Below are 21,768 nucleotides of genomic sequence, written 5' to 3' on the forward strand. Positions count from 1 at the left end.
GCACTGCGCCCGACATGTCGAATTTTCTAGTCAGTGTGAAGAAGACGGTTGAACGAGTAGGTCTATGTCGCCTCGGTCTTTCGTTAGTTTGCGATTTTAATACAGAATCGATGGAATATATATCGCCTTGAAGCTATTTTAACTCAGGTATGATGTCTAATGATGTTTTCTTTACATATGAAGGGTATTCTAGCCGACGACATTATGTGTTTAGTTCCAAGACAGATTAGTGCGTGTTATGTTCATTCTCGTATTCTGAGAAATCCTGCGTCTTGTGTTGCGATTGGTTGATTTTGAGGGTAGACGTGTGTTGATTGGACAATGCATGACAAAGTAGCCAATTCCAGAGCAGGGAAACATAATTTGGTGGGTGACGGATTAAAAGTGTAACGCGTACGGGGTTTTTTTGTGGATATTTTAGAACATGTTTTTTAATACTAATGATTAGTAACTTATTCGTCATTATTTAAGATGATATTTAAATTCAATCTATACTTTATAATTACGGTTGGATCTGTTTTTAAATTAATTTAAATAATGGGTATTTAATTTTCCAGTGTTTTAAAAATACGTCAATACCTTTTCATTAAAAACGCAGTATTATCATGGCTTTTGTGCTACATTATGAAAAAAAAAGCGAAAATAATTTTGGCTCTTTTGCTCCTTAGTAATTAGTCACAAGGTGAAAAACTTAGTGCTATGTTCATATTCGTATACTGGGATATTCTGCGCCCTGGGTTGTGATTGGCTAATGTACGCAAGTGTAAGAATTACCGTCCAATCACAGCTCGGGGTGGCTGGATTTGGTAGAGAACGTGTTAAAGTATGACGTGCACGGTTTCTTGTAGTCCGTTTAATTATTGTCGTTCAGTTTAATCATATTGTACTAAATGTAACTGATTTGTAACTGAATATATGATTTATATTTTCGGTTTGACCTAATGAATCTTTTTGAATGTATTTTTACACATTTCATTCGGATTTATGCATGCGTTGCAGCACCACGTGCTATTCATTTGTGTTCTGCACTACTAATATATCAAAGCAGTCTTAAGGAATGAGTCTCTTTTAATGCAATAAATGTAATCTGGTTTAAGTGACCTGTAATGTGAATGTTATTTTTACTTTTAGGTAAGTGAAGTTACTGTGAAGATGCCTCTACTCGGTAAAATAGTGGTGATTAAGAGAAATGGCACAGACGGAACGGAATTCCCACTCACAGCATCCTGTCTGTTTGGCAGGTCAGTGACCAATAACATGCAAACACATTTTAACAAGTACTGAATGTATTGCGTGGAACTCGTGGCTGTTCATTATGTTTCAAGTCAGGCGGGTTGTCTCCTTTTGACGTCAAACACCAGTTCCAACCAATCAGCAGCGTTTATACTGAGCACGTGTTCTGCCAAACGTGTCCAGTTCTCACGTTTGGCTCCTTTGTCCCACTAGCCCAAAACTACTGCAAATGCATTTAATCATGTTCAGCTAGATGTACATGATCTGTTGATCTGTGTAGCAGGATACAAATATAAAAGTTTGAAGATGTACATTTGTACATGTACATCTCTCCTCCTGGCAAGGTTGCACTACAATCCTTTTATCCTTTTTCTGCTAGCTATATCATTGGTACCATATATACTGTATACATCTGTTTACCATGTTTTTTATATACATTCCTCTATCATGTCCATAGCATTTTAATCTGTATCACTCTAACCTGCATAGCACCTTAATCTTAATCTGCACCTTAATCTGTATATTGTTTTTAGCTGTATATCTTGTTTATAGTACATTCAGTAATATTTTCAACTTCATAGATCTTGTTCATACCACTGCTATTTACCCACTGTAAATAATGTTTATCATAGATACCGTATACCCTGCACTTTCTGCTTATTGCACTTCTGGTTAGATGCTAAACTGCCTTTCGTTGCCTTGTACTTGTAATGACAATAAAGTTTAATCTGATCTAATCTAATTTATTTACATTTACATTTTCAGCATTTAGCAGACGCTCTTATCCAGAGCGACTTACAGAAATGCTTCTATAGTGAACATTTCATTCCTTAAGTTTAGATAGACACTTTTTTTTTTTTTTTTTTTTTTTTTAATGGAAAAGATTGGAATAAAGTGTTAGTAAATAAGTACAAATTTTTTATCGTTTTTTAAAGACAGCAAGAGACTCAGATGTTCGGACAGACAGAGGAAGTTCGTTCCACCATTTGGGCGCTAGAACAGAGAAGAGCCTTGATGCTTGTCTTCCTTTAGTCCTGGATGGAGGCTCAAGTCGAGCGAGACTAGAGGCTCGGAGGTTGCGTGGTACAGAGCGGGGTTTGATTAGACCCCGAAGGTAGCTTGGGGCTGGTCCATTTTTGGCCATGGGAGCTCCTGCCAGGAGGGAGTTGCAGTAGTCCAACCGAGAGATTACAAGTGATTGCACCAGAATCTGGGTAGCTTCCCTGGAGAGAAATGGACGAATCTTCCTGATGTTGTACAGGAGGAACCGGCACGATCTCGTCATGTTGGCTATATAAGGAGAGAAGGTCAGCTGGTTATCCAGGACAACACCAAGACTTCTTACCTTATCAGATGGTCTGATCTGGGAGTCATCCAGAGAAATGACTAGGTCCTGGGTTGGAGACAGATCTCCAGGAATGAGCAACATCTCTGTCTTGCAGAGATAATTTATATACCAGAGAACTTTAAACCAGGTTTTAATAGAAAAGAGAATGGAATGGCTGTCATATGCACATGTACAGTACAGTGAAATGTATTATTCGCATATCCCAGCTTGTTTGTAAGCTGGCGTCAAGAGTGCTAGATCAGCCATTGTATGGGACCTCTTGAGTCAAGATAGATAAAGGCCTTGCTTAGTGGCCTACCACCTTTCGATTGATAGCCCAGAGTTCTACCCCTGTCAGTTAAATATGAATATGGCACATGGTTTAATCAGTGGTCGAACCTCGAATGGACTTTGCACTCCATGCTCTTCTCTAATGCAGTACTATGTAATGCAATCTGTTTTGCCAGACTAATGTAGGCATTGGGGCCTTATGCATGTACACAGTAAAATGTGTATTTAAAAAAAAAATCAATGTGCTACTCAAGACTAAATAAATTCTAAATGAGGAAAAATCCCACGATCACGAACATGCTGCTCAGTCAGTGCTTGCGCAACTGAACTGATAACTCCAAGGTTGCTGGTTTCAGCCCCACCACTATTAATTTACCAGTGAGCCCTCGACCCTCAGTTGCTTGGATCGTTTTCTGTTCCTGTTGTAAGTTGTTTTGGATAAAAGCGGCTCCTAAGTGCCTCAAATGTTAGTGAGAAGATGTAAGGTGTTCAGCAACAAGCGTCTAACCTACATGGACTCATTTAGCTTAAATGAAATGTAAATGTGGAAATGGCAGTATGGATTTAGAAGAATGCTTATTAAACAAAATTATACTGTCTTGTCATTAAACTGTATGTTTATTGGGGTTTAGTTGCATTTATATTTAAATCGCTGTGTTTTTACTTATAGTCTGTTAATGTATTTTCAACCAGTCAGTCTTATTTATAGTTGTTGCATAAAGCAAACTATTCATTTTCCCTACACTCCTTTAAATTTAAAAGGAAGCGTATTTCTGAAATACTGCTTGCTTAGTTATTTAGATAAGTAAAAATTTATTTGTATAGTGCCTTTTACAATAGACATTGTCTTAAAGCAACTTTACAGAACCAAAAACCCCTGTTGAGCAGCTAGGGGGCAACTGTGGCAATGAAAGCCTCCCTTACATTTACATTCAAGGAAGAAACCTTGAGAGGAACCAGACTCAACAGGGACCCACCCCATCCTCTTTGTGTAGCCTGGATGATCATTTGAATGAATATATACAGTATATATATATATATATATATATATATATATATATATATATATATATAAATATAATTCTAGCAAAAAAATATAATGAATAAAAATCATAAAGAATTTAAGAGTTTATTATATTTCGGTTCACTCTGTGGTAATGTCTAATAGTGATAGCTCAGTGGTTAAGGTACTGGACTAGTAAACAGAAGGTTGCCGGTTCAAGCCCCGCCACCACCAAGTTGCCACTGTTGGGTCCCTGAGCAAGGCCCTTAACCCTCAATTGCTCATCGTGTTCTGCACTGTGTAAGTCGCTTTGGATAAAAGCGTCTGCTAAATGCTGAAAATGTAAATGTAATAGTGAGTTCTGGACACTGAGTGCAGACACGGCAGAGTCCAGTCACATCACAGAGGTACAAATGCACTTCAGTTCACTTCATAAAAAGCAACTCTTCCAGAATGATCACCAGAAGTTACAACGCATTCTCTTCTACACAGTGATAACTTCAAATTAGAGAAATCATGCCAAGCTTGAGTAAAGACTGCAGAATAAAATCTTTAAATTCGTATCCTGGCTGTTCGACATCCTGTTCTAACACCTTTAAGGTTGAGGATTGTCGGACCCATTGCAAGTGCTTTGTTAAGAATGCGTTATGAGACCTGAGCGTCTGTTTTCTCTCTTGTAGGAAGCTGGACTGTGATATTCGGATCCAGTTGCCACAGGTTTCCAAGGAGCACTGCCGAATTGAGCTGAACGAAAACAAAGAGGTAAGATAAACAAAAATACAGCTGTTAAAGAGGAACTCGGGAGTCAGTGGCGTGTGTAATCATTGATATCTTTGTTTTTAAGCTCATTTTGACCAACCTGAGCTCAGTGAATCCCACTCGTATCAACGGTGAGATTCTGCAACAGTCCGAACGTTTAAAAGATGGAGATCTAATCACAATTATTGATCGTTCTTTCAGGTGAGCGCCTTTTATTCTTATTGTTCTTCTGTTTCCGGTTTCAGTTCAGTACTGTAAATGACCGATTGTTGACCGTTGGGTTCACTTTATGTTCTACAGGTTTGAGTACCCACCTCCACCGACTCCGAAGAAAAAGAGGTTGTCCACTCCTAGGAAAAGTGAAGCTATCAAGGTAAAAGTTCAACCAGCCAACACGGCGTGTAGACTAAAGTGAGATAATGATCGTCCATGTGCTGTGTGCATTTTCTCTTGCATATATGTATTACATCCAATCTGTATCCTGCCCTAACTGTGGCGTGGTGGTGGAGCAGCTTAAAGTTTGGGTCAAATTATATTAGATTCAACTTTGTCATTGTGTAGAGTACAAGTACAAATCTAATGAAATGCTGTAGCATCTAACCAGAAGTGCAAGATGGAGATTATTTAATTTTTTTTACAATTAAAGTGCAGCAGTGACTAGTTAAGTGAAATTGAGGAGACATACTGTATGTACAGAGTAGTAACATATAATGCAGTATACACTGATCAGCCATAATATTAAAACCACCTTGTTTCTACACTCACTGTCCATTTTATCAGCTGCACTTATATGGCAGAACACCTCGGAACGTTGTGGGTCAATGGACTTTATTGCTTATCATTTCGATATATGCACATGTGAGCCTGATGCTTCTTACTATAGCACAGCATCTAGCACAGGTGCCTCAACATGTGTTCTGTTTGATATATAGACGTTAAAGATTGCTCCAGATTTTTACCTTAAGTCCTGTTTTATTTTGGTATGCTGCTGCTACAATATGCACCAGTTTTCTTTATCATCTTGTTTATCCACAGGTTTTACAGGACCAACAGGTAAAAAGCAGCCCTGCTTCTACAGAAAAGAAGTCTGAACACTTGTCAGGTGAGACGCTCATAATAAGAAGCTCTGTTTCAGTTTTTGAGAAGTGTATTTGCCCACTTGCTGCAAAGTCTTTTGTTCTGATCAGCAGTAACAGGCAAACAAAAGGAGTTTCTTTCTACCACTGCTTTTACTAGATACACAGCAAAGCGGAGCTCGAAAACGATCCACAATATTGATTGACAGTACAGATTTATTCGCATTTAGTTTTGTGTGACATGTAGTTTAGTGATCATTACAGTTGTCATTCTGAGACGTGAAAAAATAGAAAAAAGGCAAAAAAGCTGCATTAAATCTTATTAAAGAGCCACAGAGCTACACAGCACAACGGGGCACTAGTAATTGTCCATATAATAACTACATGCAAGGCTCGGGAGCAACTCGGCGTTCGCTCAGCATTCGAAAGTCAGCTCTCAATCGCTATGTGTGAACTGCTTAACAACTTAATCCGAGCGGCTCGCCAAGCGCTCGCCGACCAAAGCGAGATTTCTAGCTTGTCAAATATCTGGATCTGAGTCGCCCAGCTGGCAATGAGTGCTATGTCGAACAGCCAATGAGAACGCAAGATACGGGGTGAGGGGAAACGCAGGGGAGGAGTGTAAAAAGGTGGTACAGGGGCGTAATATAGTTTATATCAGAATACATTCGGTACACACAAGTTTTACAGTATTTCTGACCTTATCGTTCTCTACAAAACACCAACGTTACATTGCATAAAATATTTATTAACCTCCAACTCACTATAGAACAGACGATCACTGCTGTTTGCGTAGCCAAATCCACTCATTCATTTATTTTTTCTCTTTGATTTTACGCTGCACATCAGCACACAAACTTTGATCGCTCGCTTATTGTTGACGTGCATCTTCGGACGTTGTATCGTTACCTTTTGTCACTCCTCGTTTGTTTTCGTGACAAAACGTAGTTTGGGAGACCAGAGAAGCTCGCCTGCGATTCCAGTTGGTGATGGTGTAGTGTGAAACCCCCTATCGCCGATCAGTCGTGTAGTGTGAAAGCCACACCGACTTGAAGGAGTCCCGATTACAAGAGATCCAGTCGTGTAGTGTGAACTGTACAGAGATCTGACGACTTGAAAAGTCTTGGCATTAGACTACGATTTGTATTGATATTCACCATGTGAAGAAAGGATACACTAGCTCCCTTGCTGCACTATATATAGCGATTATATATGGATTTCTTTTTGGTAGCAGAACACAGGGACTATAACAAAGATCAAGTGTAAAAGTCATGTGATGTTAATTCAACTTTCAAGTAGCTTCTTACTTAATACACTTGTAAGTGTAAAATCTCTTCCATCCACAGATACTTGCTTGAAAGATGGATCCAACCTGCCCACTCAGGACCAGAGCGCTGGAGATGCCAAAACAAACACGGAGAACACATCTTCTCCCTTCTCCGACCTCTACAATATGGTCAAACGAGATCTGGCCACGAAACCACAGTGGAAATCTGCAACACTGTCTAACACACCTACCTCAAAGCTTCCAGTCAACAAGGAGGAACCTAAAAAGGTTTCAGCCTCTGGTACGGAGAATGAACATCCAGTGACCCCACAATCGACCAAAAAGAGGCGAAGATCCTCAAGCGCCAAGTTTGTCAATGGCAGTGATGTCATTGAGCTTTCAGATCAAGTGGAGAACCTTGCTGCAGATGTGAAAATCGCCTCCCCGGCTGTTCAGAATGCAGCGGAGAAGCAGAAGAGACGCTCGCAGAGCCTCGGCACTCCCGTCTCTCAGAAGAAAACTCCTCAGACAACACCACAGAAGTTCACTGCTCAAGAAGTGGCCCAGCAAATTGCCTTCGAGAGTCCGAGCACCAAGCAAACGCCCAAGTCTCCCAAATCTCCCAGGAGATCCAGCCCCTCTGAAATCCCTGCAGTCACGCCGGAGGAACAGACCACCCCCAAGAATCCCTCAGAACCCACCGAGACTCCGGAAGCTCAAGCCAAACCGGCCAGTAGGACCTCTCCAAGAGCAAACGCTGGCAAGAGGTTCCAAGTCCAAGATGTTCTGAATGAGATTGTGTCCACAGATGATTCTGACGACAATGGTGAGGCTCATGCTTAGCCCCTCGGTTAACGATTGGACCACAGTGTTTTGCTATTTACACATTTGGTTACAAATGGGGGTGTAAACCCCAAAAATATGTACTTTGCTAACTTCTACTGTGCGAGAGTTTAATAGTGTTAATTTTTTACAAGGACAAACCCTTGGCACTTTCCTCTCTCAGCACGCAGGCAAATTCTCAATCAGTCAGAAATAAACTACACCAGATTCACCCCAACATTAGGAACAAACCAAAAATACACTATGGAAAATGTACAGACCATGATATCTACATTAGATGTAGAATAGGTCATTCCGGATTAACACACTAACACTTAATACTAGGAGAAGAGCCCAGACTTTGTGAAGAATGTCAGACACCAATCACCATAAAACACATCCTGAATAAACACCCAAAGTACAACAGAAAAAAACTACTCATGCCCAAAACATTAAAAGAAGATAATACTCAAATTCAGTCCTCAAATTCCTCAATAATATAAGACTGAAAACATATTTAATGCAAGACCAACAAAACTAGTATAAAACACCAATTCCTGCAGTGAATATCACAAATGTGATAACATGGCATTATAAAAACAATCAGGCTGGTGGCACAGCCTTGAGTCTTGGCAGTTATGGGCTTCTGTAAGAGACCTGCTGTGCCACCGGAGCACAATGGCATGCTTTTCTGTTTTTGTAGGCAATAATTTGGCTAGAAAATGCTTAGTATGGCTACCTACAGCTATGACATAACAAAATGGGTTAAGATCCATAAACCAGCTGACCATTTTTTATTTATTTAAAGTTGTCCGCAGAATCGGCCACAGCAGAGAAACCCACCAACACCTGATAAAAGAAGAACACCCCCCCCCAACATGTCAACTCTGTCAAACACGTGTTACGATAAAGTACATTCTGATAGAATGCCCTGAAATCACCAAGGAAAGACAAGTACACACGTCTAAAACTATAAAAAAAAAACTGAACAGCCATAAAAATGAACATATTATATAGACCAAAGTATAAAGACAAGATAAAATGGACAAGCATAATACCTGTTTTGCTATTAAATGACACAAATGTGTTAAACATGGCATTAAAACACAAATAAATAAACGTAAAGGTGGCTGTTAATTCTTACTGTCAATTGTTACTTGGGAATTGCTCAAACAACCTCGTCTCTCTGTTCAGATGTTCCTTGTTACAGTCGATCCTGCCTTGATGGTCGCTTTTGCTTTGTCTCACAGTTGATGGCCAGACTTCCAGTAAGAAGCACAAGAGGAACAACCTGCCCCTTCCTGCAGCCAAGAGAAAACGAGTGTCCTTTGGTGGTCTGCTCAGCCCTGAGCTGTTTGACAAGCGTCTACCACCCGACTCCCCACTCAGGCGTGGAGCGACACCTGGGAGGCGCAGCTTAAGTTTTTTCCCGAAGCCCCAGTCCTTACTCAGACGAGCGTCCACCATCGGCCTAATGGTAAGGTATTGTGTAGCTATTTTATTATGCTTTGTAGGTGCAAACCTGTAGTAAGGACGCCAGTGTTTCTCGCCTGCAGGGTTTCCGTTTTGGCGAGAAAGTTCCAGAGAGCCCTGTTAAATCTGCCTCGCCTAAACGGTTGGCGAAGACTCCGTCTCCAGCGAAGAAGTCCCCAGCCACAAAGGCTAAAACTCCATCTCCAAAAACACCCAAAACCTCACCCAAGACCCCAGCGTCCTCCCCCAGGCCTGCTTCACCCAAGACCCCAGCGGCCTCCTCCAAGTCGGCCTCGCCCAAGACCCCAGCGGCCTCCTCCTCCAGGTCCGCCTCGCCCAAAACCCCTAAATCTGCTAGCAAGGTCTCAAATAGTTCACTTAACACGCAATCTAAAAGCGAAGGGTCCCTTCTCATGACACCTACTACGCATGGTCGGTTTTCAGTCTCCATTATCAGCACCCCATCCCCTGTCGCCAATCAAGAGAAGGTAGTGGAAGAAGAGTCTGTTCCTGTAGTTGAAGAGCCTCAGAAATGTGTGACCCCCAAGAACCCTGTTAGGAGGAGAAGCAGCTTGAGGGCATCGAGTCGGAAGACGCCAATGAGCTCCCTGAAGAACATGGTGCGGTCCCGCCGCAGTGGAGCGTCACTAGCTAATTTAAAAGGTACGGTCTGATGCTTTTAGTTCCGGATGGATCAACAGGAACGGGAATGAGGTTGATTAATGTCGCATGTTTGCCTGTGTTTGGGCTTAATTTTACACTAAGCTCCTCCTTGTTTTCCCAAAAGTGCGAGCAAAGTCGAGCAAGGTGGCTCATGCACCATGCTAACTCTGCTGCATAGTTCAGAAACGGGACAGAATTGCACAGCTGTAGCAAAACCCCGTATAGACCTTTCCCCAACAAGCACAACCGATTGCGCCTGTGTGTGGATGCCCAGCTGGTCGTGTGGAATCTATTATGTATAGTTAGTGCCTGTTGGGGCTGCCACTAACGACTATTTTTCTATCGATTAATCTATAGACTATTTTATCGATTAGTTGATTAATCTAAACGATTACATTTACTCCAAAAAGTTTAATTCAAAATCCCATTTAAGCTTCTTTTATTTTAACAACAAACTGTATGGCATAATAATATAACACAAAACTAAATGTAAACAGGGTTTATGTCTATATTATCAAAATCTCAAGTGCTCCATATTGAATGCAATGTGTTTATGGCGATCCGTACACAAAGCAAAGTGCTTAAACTTATAGCAGAAATAAAATAGAGGTGGGCATGTCTAATTAAGTCCAACGTACAGTTAGGGTTGGGCGGTAATGCCGATTGTCATACCTTCTTCAGAAAATACCGCGGTATATGGTATTACCGCGGTGGGGGGGGGGGGGGGGGTCGAACAAACTTTACAGTGTAATCACAGCATTCAAATGTTTTATTACAAAAAATGAAACGATCAGAACGTAAAACGTTGCTTATACTATCTGATCTATAATAAATATTTTACGCATACGTGTAAATGTGTCTCTGGGAGCCGTTATGTAATTTTTATTTCTGCGCAGTTCTTAGCGACTGTAATCCACCCGTTCAGCTTGGCATCAGTAGAGGGAATTAATCAGTCATAATGAGAGCTGTTTATTGTTGAAATTTAAATCCGAAATCGCGGAGAGAGTGAGCGACACACACACACACAGAGATTAAGCCGTAACCGAGCTACAGAGAGAACATGCAGAAAACGCGCAGTGCTTGTAATGTAATGACAAATAATTGAGAAATAAACTTGTTTCATGATGTTAAATCTGATTATTTCATGGTGCTTATGTTTTAAAGCAGAAACAAACACGGGCACATCTCTGCACAAGAGAGGATTGTTCTGAAACTTAATGCGATGCAACCACATCATGTCTCTTCCCTGGAGTTTTTTTTCCTTTTAAAAGAAATCTTTTTCTCATTTAAATGTTGTTTGAATTAGGCCTACATTTAAGGCAAGGTAGCAAAATTTTCATGATTGTTCATCGTTGATATCAATATCAGGGGGTCTTATAGTTTACCCAGTAGCGGCCGAAGAACGAAGAGCCATTTGTTTGAACGTCTTAAAGTCTCAGTTTTCAAGGTAAACCTGAAGCAGAAATTTGGCGCTTCACATTTTTTAAAATACCGGCAATATTTTTAAATACCGCGGTTTACCGCAATACCGTCATACCGCCCAACCCTACGTACAGTAATGACAGAGTGAGCCCCGATTCTAACCTACACATTTACTTCATATTCAAAGTGATGTAAACAACGTAGTAAACGTTATGGCGCATTCACATGAGAAGCTTTTTGCGCTTTGATCGCTGCGGCAACAGCAAAAATCGTGAGGCCATCGCGGCGAAGTGCGCGGCGTGTGTGAATGCGCCCTAACTTAACTCGCTAAGGAATACGGTGGTCCAAGATCTCCGCAATTAAGAAGAGTAATGAAACAATATAGAAGTAAAAATGCGCCATAACTGAACTCGCTTAGTTATACGGTATTCTAGGATCTCCGATTTTTAAAGAAACAAGACGTGCAACATGGCGCTGGTGCTGCTGTGGTACCATCAAAGCTTTGCACAGTGTACAAACCACCTTTTTGTTTTGTGCCAGTTTTAATTATTCCCAATTATTCGGGTCGTGGAAGACTTTGAGCTTTTCTTTGAAAGCTCTACAATCGGCCTCTGACGGCTGCAGACGGCATTTTTTTGAGACTGTGCTTAATGCCGCCAACCAATGACTGGACCAAATACGACTGAGGTCCTGCACGCAGCAAGTAGTGCTGAGGGGAATCATATGAACGCTTGTGAATGGAAACAGTGTAGAAATTAAAAAGGATCATTTATAAACATAGTTTTAAAAACGATGCATCGACTCATTGAATATTAATGTAGACGCATTTTTAGCGCCTGTGTGTAATGAAATTCGAGTTAGTGACAATCACCGTACTCGTGCAAAACGAACAGAAATAAATAAATCTATTCACTGAATCTACTGTATAAAACATGACCAACATACCCAGAAATGTACTTAATATTTAAATCCACTACTACACAGAGGGTCCAGCATTTAAGTCACACAGTGAATGGTTATATTGTTGCCTGGGCTTTAAGACCATTATAAAATGTTGGCAAATGTGACTGGCCACCAATATTACATAGTTATTATGATGTTTGGGCTTCCATGGTCGATACTCATTGCTTTTTTCCATTGTTTCTTTGTTCCCTGTTTCAGTTCTCAGTTCCTGGGCGGACATTGTGAAGTTTGGACAGGCTAAATCTCAGATGGAAGGTGGTGCTAAGAAGACGACTAGCAAGCAAAAAGCAGCCAAGCAGACCAAAGTGATAAAACCTAAGGTAAATGCTGAATGTAACTGCTAAGTGACAAATCCGAACTGGGAGTTCTTTCAGTAGGTCATCGTTGTAGCCTGTTAAACCACAAGTCTATGTTTTGTTCAGCGTTTTAGCAGGATTTATAATTCATAATTGAAGCACTGCGCCCGGAGAGGTTCTGGTTTGTATTCATAATCAAAACATCTTGACAACCGTTGCAGACTCCTGCACGCCGACTGCTGGATCATCCCAGCACTGGACATGCAGACTCTCCCGCCACCATTGTAGTGGGCAAAGCTTATCTGAGGTCCACCCACCCTGTTGGCGCTGCCCCTAAAGTGGTATGCAACCTTGCTCTGAGGAAGGAGGACATGAAAATGGACGAGGATCTAACAGGTACGCTCGATCTTGTGTTCACTTACGAACAGTTGTATTGAGTTTTTTTTTTTTTTTTCTGATCACGTCTACAATCTCGCCTCGTTTGCAGGTGTTGCCGATATTTTCAAAACTCCAGCTAACAGCAGACGGAAGAGTGCTATTAAAAACGGGACTGAGTGTACGCAAACTCCGGTTGGAGGAACCGCTGTGCCTGATGAGATGTCAGTGATGATGACTCCTGAGGAATCTGGTCAGTAGTGCTTTTGGATTCTTGATTTTTACAGTAGGATGCTACTGCTTGATGAAGCAGTCAGGTCTCACAATGGAAAACTGCAAAGGTTTTACTGTCTAAACAGTTTAAAAATTTAGGTAAGAATGTGAGTCATTCCTTACTGTAATAAAATGAACTGTAGCTTAGCTGGTATACATTGTTATACACCGATCAGCCATAACATTAAAACCACCTCCTTGTTTCTACACACATTGTCCATTTTATCAGCTTCACTTACCATATAGAAGCACTTTGTAGTTCTACAATTACTGACTGTTTCTCTGCATGCTTTGTTAGCCCCCTTTCATTCTGTTCTTCAATGGTCAGGACCACCACAGAGCAGGTATTAATTAGATGGTGGATCATTCTCATCACTGCAGTGACACTGACATGGTGGTGGTGGTGTGTTAGTGTGTGTTGTGCTGGTATGAGTGGATCAGACACAGCAGCACTTCTGGAGTTTTTAAACACCTTACTATCACTGCTGGACTGACAATAGTCCACCAACCAAAAATACCTAGCTAACAGTGTCCCGTGGGCAGCGTCACTGATGAAGGTCTAGAAGATGACCAACTCAAGCAGCAATAGATGAGCGTTCGTCTCTGACTGACTACATCTACAAGGTGAACCAACTAGGTAGGAGTGTCTAATAAAGTGCACAGTGAGTGGACACGGTATTTAAAAACTCCAGCAGCGTTGCTGTGTCTGATCCACTCAAACCAGCACAACACACACTAACACACCTCCACCATGTCAGTGTCACTGCAGTGCTGAGAATGATCCACCACCTAAATAACACCTGCTTTGTGGGGGTCCTGACCATTGAAGAACAGGGTGAAAGCAGGTTTAAAAAGTGTGCAGAGAAACAGATGGACTACAGTCAGTAATTGTAGAACTACAAAATGCTGCTATATGGTAAGTGGAGCTGATAAAATGGACAGTGAGTGTAGAAACAAGGAGGTGGTTTTAATGTTATGGCTGATCAGTGTGGTCATCCTGATTACTGGTTAGGCTCCTTGCCAGTGTTCACTGGCCACAAACCTTTGCTGGTTTTCATTTTTATTTCTATTAACTGCTTTATCCTTGTGGGTCCACACTGAAAACCCTGGGCAAAAAGCAGGAATTCCTTCGGCAGGGTACCAATTTATTGCGGCAACATAGCCAATCGTGTCCAGTTGTGCCTGCATGTAGGCAGCCTGCCAGCTGATGGCACCACTGAGAACCTAGATCTCAGCAGTAGTGGGCTAGCTCTTCCACCCGAGCACCTGCAAAAATAGATCCTATCACCAGTTTTGTTAGATATAGCGTATATATAAAACTTGGCCTCATTTGTTCATAGCTTGTAACTTGTTTACCCAGGTGAAATGATGGTGTCTCCATTAAGTGTTGCCTCCACCGCCAAATGTCAAGGTTTCAACTCTGAAGCTGTAACTAGACTACTCCAGGATGACCAGAATGGTAGCTTAATTGAGGAAATGAATACCTCAGACTCCTCTGCATTAGAAGCTCCAATACCTTCTGCATTGGAGTCATCCAGTGAGGACCAGGCAGAAGCTCAAGTTACAGTGCAAACGCCACAACGCCAGCCAGAACCTTCAGAATGCCTTACAGGAGTCAAAAGACTAATGAGAACGCCCAAGCAGAAGGCCGAGCCTATTGAAGATCTAAGAGGCAAGTTGCTCAAGACTCCCAAAGAGCCAAAAAATCCTCAGGAGGAGAGCCTGGAAGGTCTTAAAGAACTCCTTAAGACGCCAAAACAAAAAGTGACTCCCGTAGAGGACATGGCTGGATTAAAGGAGTTGATGACGACTCCAGTGGTTAAGCATAGCCCAGATGTGGCCCAGAGAAGATCTGCAAAGAGCCCTGAGGACAAAACTGTGCAAGATGAAGACCTTACTGGAGTGACACAACTGATGAAGACCCCTAATGTCAGGGGAGCACCTGTTGAAGATTCCTTTGGGGTCAAGAGATTGCTGAGAACTCCCAAAGAAAAAAATGAACCTGTTGAAGATCTGACAGGCATCCAGCAGATGATGAAGACTCCTAAGCAGAAGAGTCAACTTGTTGAGGAGGACTTGACTGGCATTAAACAGATGATGGAGACTCCCCAACAGAAAGTCCAACCTACTGAAGTAGATCTTACTGGTGTTAAACAAATGAAGACTCCCCAACAGAAAGCCCAACCTGCTGAAGTAGAGCTTACTGGTGTTAAACAAACGAAGTCTCCCAAACAGAAAGCCCAACCTGCTGAAGTGGATTTGACTGGCATTAAGAACATGATGAAGACTCCCAAGCAGAAGAGCAAACTTGTTGAAGAGGACTTGACGGGCATTAAACAAATGATGGAGACTCCCAAACTAAAAGCCCAATCTGCCGAAGTAGATCTGACTGGCATTCAGATGACAAAGACTCCCAAACAGAAAGCCCAACCTGCTGAGGAAGATCTGACTGACATTAAACAAATGATGAAGACTCCCAAACAGAAAGCCCAACCTGCTGAGGAAGATCTGACTGACATTAAACAAATGATGAAGACTCCCAAACAGAAATCCCAACCTGTTGAGGACATGGTTGGTATAAGGAGGTTACTTAGAACCCCCAAGGAAAAACAGCAGCCAGTCGAAAAGGACTTTGAGATTGGCAAACTGATGAAGACTCCCAAGCCAAGTGCAGCTGAAGTGGTGGATGATTCGCAGAACCTGGCAGAACATGCTGAGGAAGCAGTAAGCAAGTCAAGTGCTTGTTTGACTGAGATGGTACAGATGGACAAGAACGAATCACTTGAGGTACATCCTGAAGACAAGGAAAACATCTGTCCAGTCGAGGACATGGACACTGAAGCAGCTGGTGGTGTCCAGAACATTTCACAAATTAATGTAGAAGATGCTGAAACCAAAACTAGCCAGGATGTGGAAGAGGTCACCTCAGTTGAACAAAACGCACAGGAACCCCAGGTTGAGTCTGATTCTGTGGAGGGCATGATCGAGGAAACTGTTGTCCATGCCGTGGAGTCTTCTCAGGTTTCTGCCCCTGTGAAAGGAAGACGAGGAAGAGGCAAGGCCATTGCTGACCTGGTAGAGGATATCCCTACCCAGAGTCCTGCTAGAAAGTCCACCAGAGGAAAAACATCAAAGACAGAGGTAAAGATAGCACTTAAACCCAGGAGAGGAATGAAATCTGAAGATGTTAAACCAGTTGTAAACATAGAGGACTCCAAGGCTTCTGAGCCTCTTACCTCTCTGAAGTCACCAGCCCCTTCTAAAGCCAAGAGAGGACGGAAAGCCGAACAAGAATCTGAAAATCAGTCCATCAGCACAGTAACAGAAGAACCAGAAGCTGTAGTTGATAAGCCAGCTGTTAGAGCAAGGAGAGGCAGGGCAGCAAATAAGGAAACCCAGAAGACGGTACAACCTGAGGATCCTAAACCAGCTCCAGTTAATGACGAGTCAAACCTTCAGCTCTCTGAAGCTGTAGTAAATGAGCGTGAACCTGAGGCATTAGCAGAGATTGAGGAACCTGTAAAGTCAAACACAAGGTCAAGAAGAGGCAAGGTGACCACGAAGAAGTCTCCACGTACAGAACCAGTTGAGGACTCTGAAACTGCCACCGTTAATGAGTCTGACACGACGAGTTCAGAGGCAGAAAGGACACCTGAACCTGTAGACGAGGCATTACGAGTGAGTGCTGAACCACAGCCTTCAGAGACTGAAGCTCCTGCGAAAGCCAACTCAAGGTCACGAAGAGGCAAGGTAGAAAAGAAGGGAATTTCAAAGGCAGCACCAGTTGAAGCACCTGAGCCAACCACTGTTAGTGAGGACCCTGACAAAAGCTCTGAAGCTGTAGTTGTTGCAGTGCCAGAGAATGCAGAGCCTGATGCACCTGTGAAGTCCAACACAAGGTCAAGAAGAGGCAAGGCAGCAAAGCAGGAAACACCAAAGACACAAATTGAGAACGTGTCTGAATCCGTCTCAACAAATGAGGAGGCTGCCGTGAGCTCTGAAACTAGACTTAAGTTATCAGCAGAGACTGAGCTTCCTGTAAAATCCAACGCAAGGTCAAGAAGAGGCAAGGCCAATACGAAGGAATCCTCAAAAACTGAACAATTTGAGGAAACTAATTCTGCCCCAACTATTAAGGCAGACATCAAAAGACCTCAAGGTGACGTTGATGAGGCAGTACCAGTAAGTGCTGAATCTTCAGAGGCTGAGTTTCCTTCCAGTTCCAACTCAAGGTCAAGAAAAGGCAGGACCATGCAAAAGAAAGCCTTAAAAACAGACCAAGTGGAAAAAACTGTGGAAGCCACTCCAGTCAATAAAGAGTCCGACAATGATAATGGTGATGCTGTAGAGGTGAAGCCTGGCCGTGGAAGGAGAGCGAAACTAGTGTCTTCAAAAGACCATGAAGTTGATGAGCCTCGTGCCGAAGGCATTGCAGCAGTCACTGACTCTGCTGAACCGGTGGTGGAATCTGTGGTAAAAAATGTCCGAGGAGGACGGAGAGCAACTCAGCCCAAAGGTCAAGTTTCAGAAAAAGCCCAGGAAAAAGTTCAAGCCGTGCCTGAAAATGACAGTGATGAGGTTCAGCGTTCAGATGCTCCTGCTGTCAAATCAACTCGAGGAAAAAGGACGGCGACTGTCAGGGTGGAACCAGAGGTTCCAGTGAAAAGAGGACGCCGTGCAGCTGCAGCAGAAGTTCCTGCTCCAGTAGTCAAGCCAAGCCGTGGCAGGAAAGCTGCTGTAAAACCAGAGGTGAAAGAAATTACAGATGATGCCCCTGCAGCAGTCGAGGAGACCAACCAAGTGACCGAACCAGTTGTTGAAACTAAGCCTGCACCAGCAGAAGACTCTGATAGTCATGACAATTCCAGCATAAAGGTGTCAGCTAAGAGAGGAAGAGGAAGAGCTGCTAAGACTAATAAAGCTTCAAACAAGGACGCCTCTGTTAATGAAGCCGAGGAACCAGCAGCTACTGACGCTCACACTGACCATGAGGGTAAAGTTTCAAAGAAAGCTGTCAATTGGAACTCTGATCTTGTGACCTGGAAGAACATCGGAGAGTTTAAGCCTCCTGCTGAGGAAGAGCCTAAACAAAAGTCGCAGGAATCAGCAGACCCTCCTGCCAAGGGCCGCAAAGGAAGAGTCACAAAGAAGCAAGAAGAACCAGAGAAGCCAAAGCCAACTGTTGAAGAAAATGTTACACCAGTCAGGAGAGGAAGAACCGGTGCTTCAGCAGTTTCTAAACTAAATGAAGCTGTTGTCCTAAAAAGAGGACAGAAAATAAAGGAGGTAGAGGTTGGAGCTGAGGAAACACCGGTCGTGGAGTCTTTACCAAAGAGGCGAAGAGGAAAGGCAGCTGATGCAAAAACACCAGCCAAGGAGGTTGAAGATATCGCTGAAGTGGAGGCAGAAGAAACCAAACCTGCTTCTATGACACATGAAAAACCTGCAAGAGGCAGAAGAAAAGCAACTCCGGAAACCCCTGCTGTCCGAACCCAGGCTGAGGATCCAGCGGAAGGTAAATATTTTTGGTTTTCTTTTGAGACTCCTAACAGTACAGACATACACTGATCAGCCATAACATTAAAACCACCTTGCTTCTACACTCACTGTCCATTTTATCAGCTCCACTTACCATATAGGAGCACTTTGTAGTTCTACAATTACTGACTGTAGTCCATTTGTTTCTCTGCATGCTTTGTTAGCCTCCTCTCATGCTGTTCTTCAATGGTCTGGACCACCACAGAGCAGGTATTATTTGGGTGGTGGATCATGGTTAGTGTGTGTTGTGCTGGTATGAGTGGATAAGATACAGCAGCGCTGCTGGAGTTTTTGAACACACCACTGTCACTGCTGGACTGAGAAAAGTCCACCAACCAAAAATTATATCCAGCCAACAGTGCCCCGTGGGCAGCATCCTGTGACCACTGATGGTCTACAACATGAACTCAAACAGCAGCAATAGATGAGCGATCGTCTCTGACTTTACATTTACAAGGTGGACAAACTAGGTAGGAGTGTCTAATAGAGTGGACATTGAGTGGACACGGTATTTAAAAACTTCAGCAGAGCTGCTGTGTGTGATCCACTCATACCAGCACAACACACACTAACACACCACCACCATGTCAGTGTCACTGCAGTGCTGAGAATCATCCACCACCTAAATAATACCTGCTCTGTGGGGGTCCTGCGAGAGTCTTGACCATCAAAGAACAGGGTGAAAGCAGGTTAAAAAGTATGTAGAGAAACAGATGGACTACAGTCAGTAATTGTAGAACAACAAAGTGCTTCTATATGGTAAGTGGAGCTGATAAAATGGACAGTGAGTGTAGAAACAAGGAGGTGGTTTTAATGTTATGCTGATTGATGTATAGCTGTTAAAACACAACCACTCATTTCTGTGTTGTTGAACTTCTTGTTCTTGGTTCTTGTATTTTGATTGCTAAATGAGGCGGCTGTTTGCATTTACAGAGGTAACCACTCGTCGAGGGACCAGAGCTCATAAGAAGGAGGAAGCGGACGTCGCTTCAGCTCCCGTGAGGCGGACAAGGAGGAAATAAAGCACTGATCTCATTGTAAATAATCTTAAGGCATGAGTGATGTTTTTATATATGGGGACCATGTGATTATGCTAACGTTTGTACTTCTCTGGTCAGTTTAATGTTCCATTGCAAAACTTGATTAAGTTGCTGGTCTTTTTTAAATGTCCTTTTCAAAAGTTTCAGATTTATTTTTTTAAGCTTGGGCAGCTCGAGGCGGTTGACATTTCCATGTTGTCGTGTTTTTATCCTTGCTTAGAAAGTCCTGAAATGTTGAGCTCTTGTAATCGAACCTTAAATTTTATTCTGTTTTGTATTTGATAAACAAGTGAAACGTTTAAAAAAAAAAAAATTGAGGATTTGAAGAATGGGTGACTACAAATGTAACTTGTATTAAACAAAATGGCATTTTGTTTTGGAAAACCTGGTGTTTTCAGCAATAAAATCTTTTACCTCAGCTGTGACTCTTGGGATTTTAATAACCTCTGCAACTGTTCTTTTTCTGTGACTGAATGCTTGGTCTGTCCCTCTTTGCTTTTTAAGAATAGTTTCTTCCCAACACACACACCCACCAGTTTAGGTAAATAAATTGCTAAATAAAATATATTTTTAACTTTGTAGCATGGCACAGTTGGATTGGCTATAGCTGGTGACTTCTCTAAACCCATTTGAATTGGGTTAGTTTGCATTAAAGTATTAAAGTACATAAAAGTCTTTGAAAGTTTCTTAGGCTTTTTAAGAAAACTAATTACACTGAAAAATTGTGATTCAAGCAATTGAGGCCCTTGCTGGAACCTGGGTGACACTGCCCACAGTACAGCAAGCTTTACAATGCTATGGACTTAAAGATTATTGTTTTGAAATAAAGCTCTTGCTTTCTTTAAAGCTGGACTGATGTGTTTCGGAAAGGGTTTAAACCTCGTCTTTGGTTCTCCGGTCACCTTTGGCATCTCTGAATAGCCTGTGATGGATGGATTGGTATTTCTACCTTCACCTCAGTGGCTCTGGACCAGTTGTGACCTCCTTCTGCACATTGTATTATATTTAGGTTCTCGGTGCTGTAAGGAACCCACTTACCAAATACTAGCCAAAATAAAGTAAATTTAAACATGCAATATTGTATGCAAAGATTTGTGTACCTGTGGTCAAATGACATTTTTTGTTGAATTTCTAAGTATAAATGAGTGCATTGTTTACTTCAAATAAACCTTTGGACATTTTAAAGCACTTTTACACTTCATTAACTGGATTTAACATGGAACAGTGATGTGCAAAATGTTTTTTTTTTTTTTTTTTTTTTTTTTTTTTTTTTTTAATCCTGGTCATAGCGGCTCAGTGGGTAGCACTGTGGTCTCACAGCAAGAAGGTCCTGGGTTTGATCCCCAGGTAGGGCGGTCCGGGTCCTTTCTGTGTGGAGTTTGCACGTTCTTCCTGTGTCTGGGTGGATTTCCTCCAGGAGCTCCGGTTTCCTCCCACAGTCCAAAGACGTGCAGTCAGGTTAACTGAAGATACAAAATTGTCCATCACTATGTTTGACATTTAACTTGTGTAACGGTAACTACCCTTCCTGTCATGAATGTAACCAACGTGTGTAAAACATGACGTTAAAATTCTAATAAATAAATATCCTGGTCATGGTAAGTGGGCACAAGGCAGGAATACCATCCTAGTCCATCACAGCCTCCGCCTTCCCCAGACACAGCCAGTGATGTCTATGTATCAAAGCATCAAACACAGGATCAGGATAAAGTGTAGGGCAGCTGTAGCCTAGTGGTGAATATACTGGACTAGTACTAGTATGGAAGCACTTCTGTAAGCCGCTCTGGATAAGAGCGTCTGCTAAATGCCGAAAATGTAATCAGAAGGTTGCCAGATCAAGCCCCACCACTGTTGGACCCTTAACCCTTAATTGATTAGTTTGTATTTATAATTTAGGCATTTAGCAGACGCCTTTATCTAAAGAGACTTTTATTGCACTGACTATAG

General features: G+C 42.2%; 1 protein-coding gene across 1 annotated transcript; it reads left to right on the plus strand.

Moving 5' to 3' along the window:
• The first annotated feature begins 118 nt into the window (after positions 1–118).
• On the plus strand, positions 119–20,239 carry mki67 (marker of proliferation Ki-67). The gene is made up of 14 exons (XM_063003231.1): positions 119–147; positions 1,132–1,241; positions 4,535–4,616; positions 4,699–4,814; positions 4,914–4,986; positions 5,649–5,715; positions 7,036–7,782; positions 9,029–9,255; positions 9,335–9,914; positions 12,498–12,619; positions 12,817–12,991; positions 13,083–13,223; positions 14,604–18,758; positions 19,715–20,239. The coding sequence occupies exons 2-14, from the start codon at positions 1,153–1,155 to the stop codon at positions 19,801–19,803; spliced, it is 6,663 nt and encodes a 2,220-aa protein (XP_062859301.1). The 5' UTR covers positions 119–147; positions 1,132–1,152; the 3' UTR covers positions 19,804–20,239.
• The last annotated feature ends 1,529 nt before the right edge of the window (positions 20,240–21,768 follow it).

The sequence above is a fragment of the Trichomycterus rosablanca genome, chromosome 10, assembly GCF_030014385.1.
Source record: "Trichomycterus rosablanca isolate fTriRos1 chromosome 10, fTriRos1.hap1, whole genome shotgun sequence".
NCBI lineage: Eukaryota > Metazoa > Chordata > Actinopteri > Siluriformes > Trichomycteridae > Trichomycterus > Trichomycterus rosablanca.

Coding starts and splice junctions, on each gene's coding strand:
- mki67 (XM_063003231.1), top strand. CDS start 1,153: ATGCCTCTACTCGGTAAAATAGTGGTGATTAAGAGAAATGGCACAGAC. Junction 12,992..13,082: donor AATGGACGAGGATCTAACAG/GTACGCTCGATC, acceptor CCTCGTTTGCAG/GTGTTGCCGATATTTTCAAA. Junction 13,224..14,603: donor GATGACTCCTGAGGAATCTG/GTCAGTAGTGCT, acceptor TTGTTTACCCAG/GTGAAATGATGGTGTCTCCA.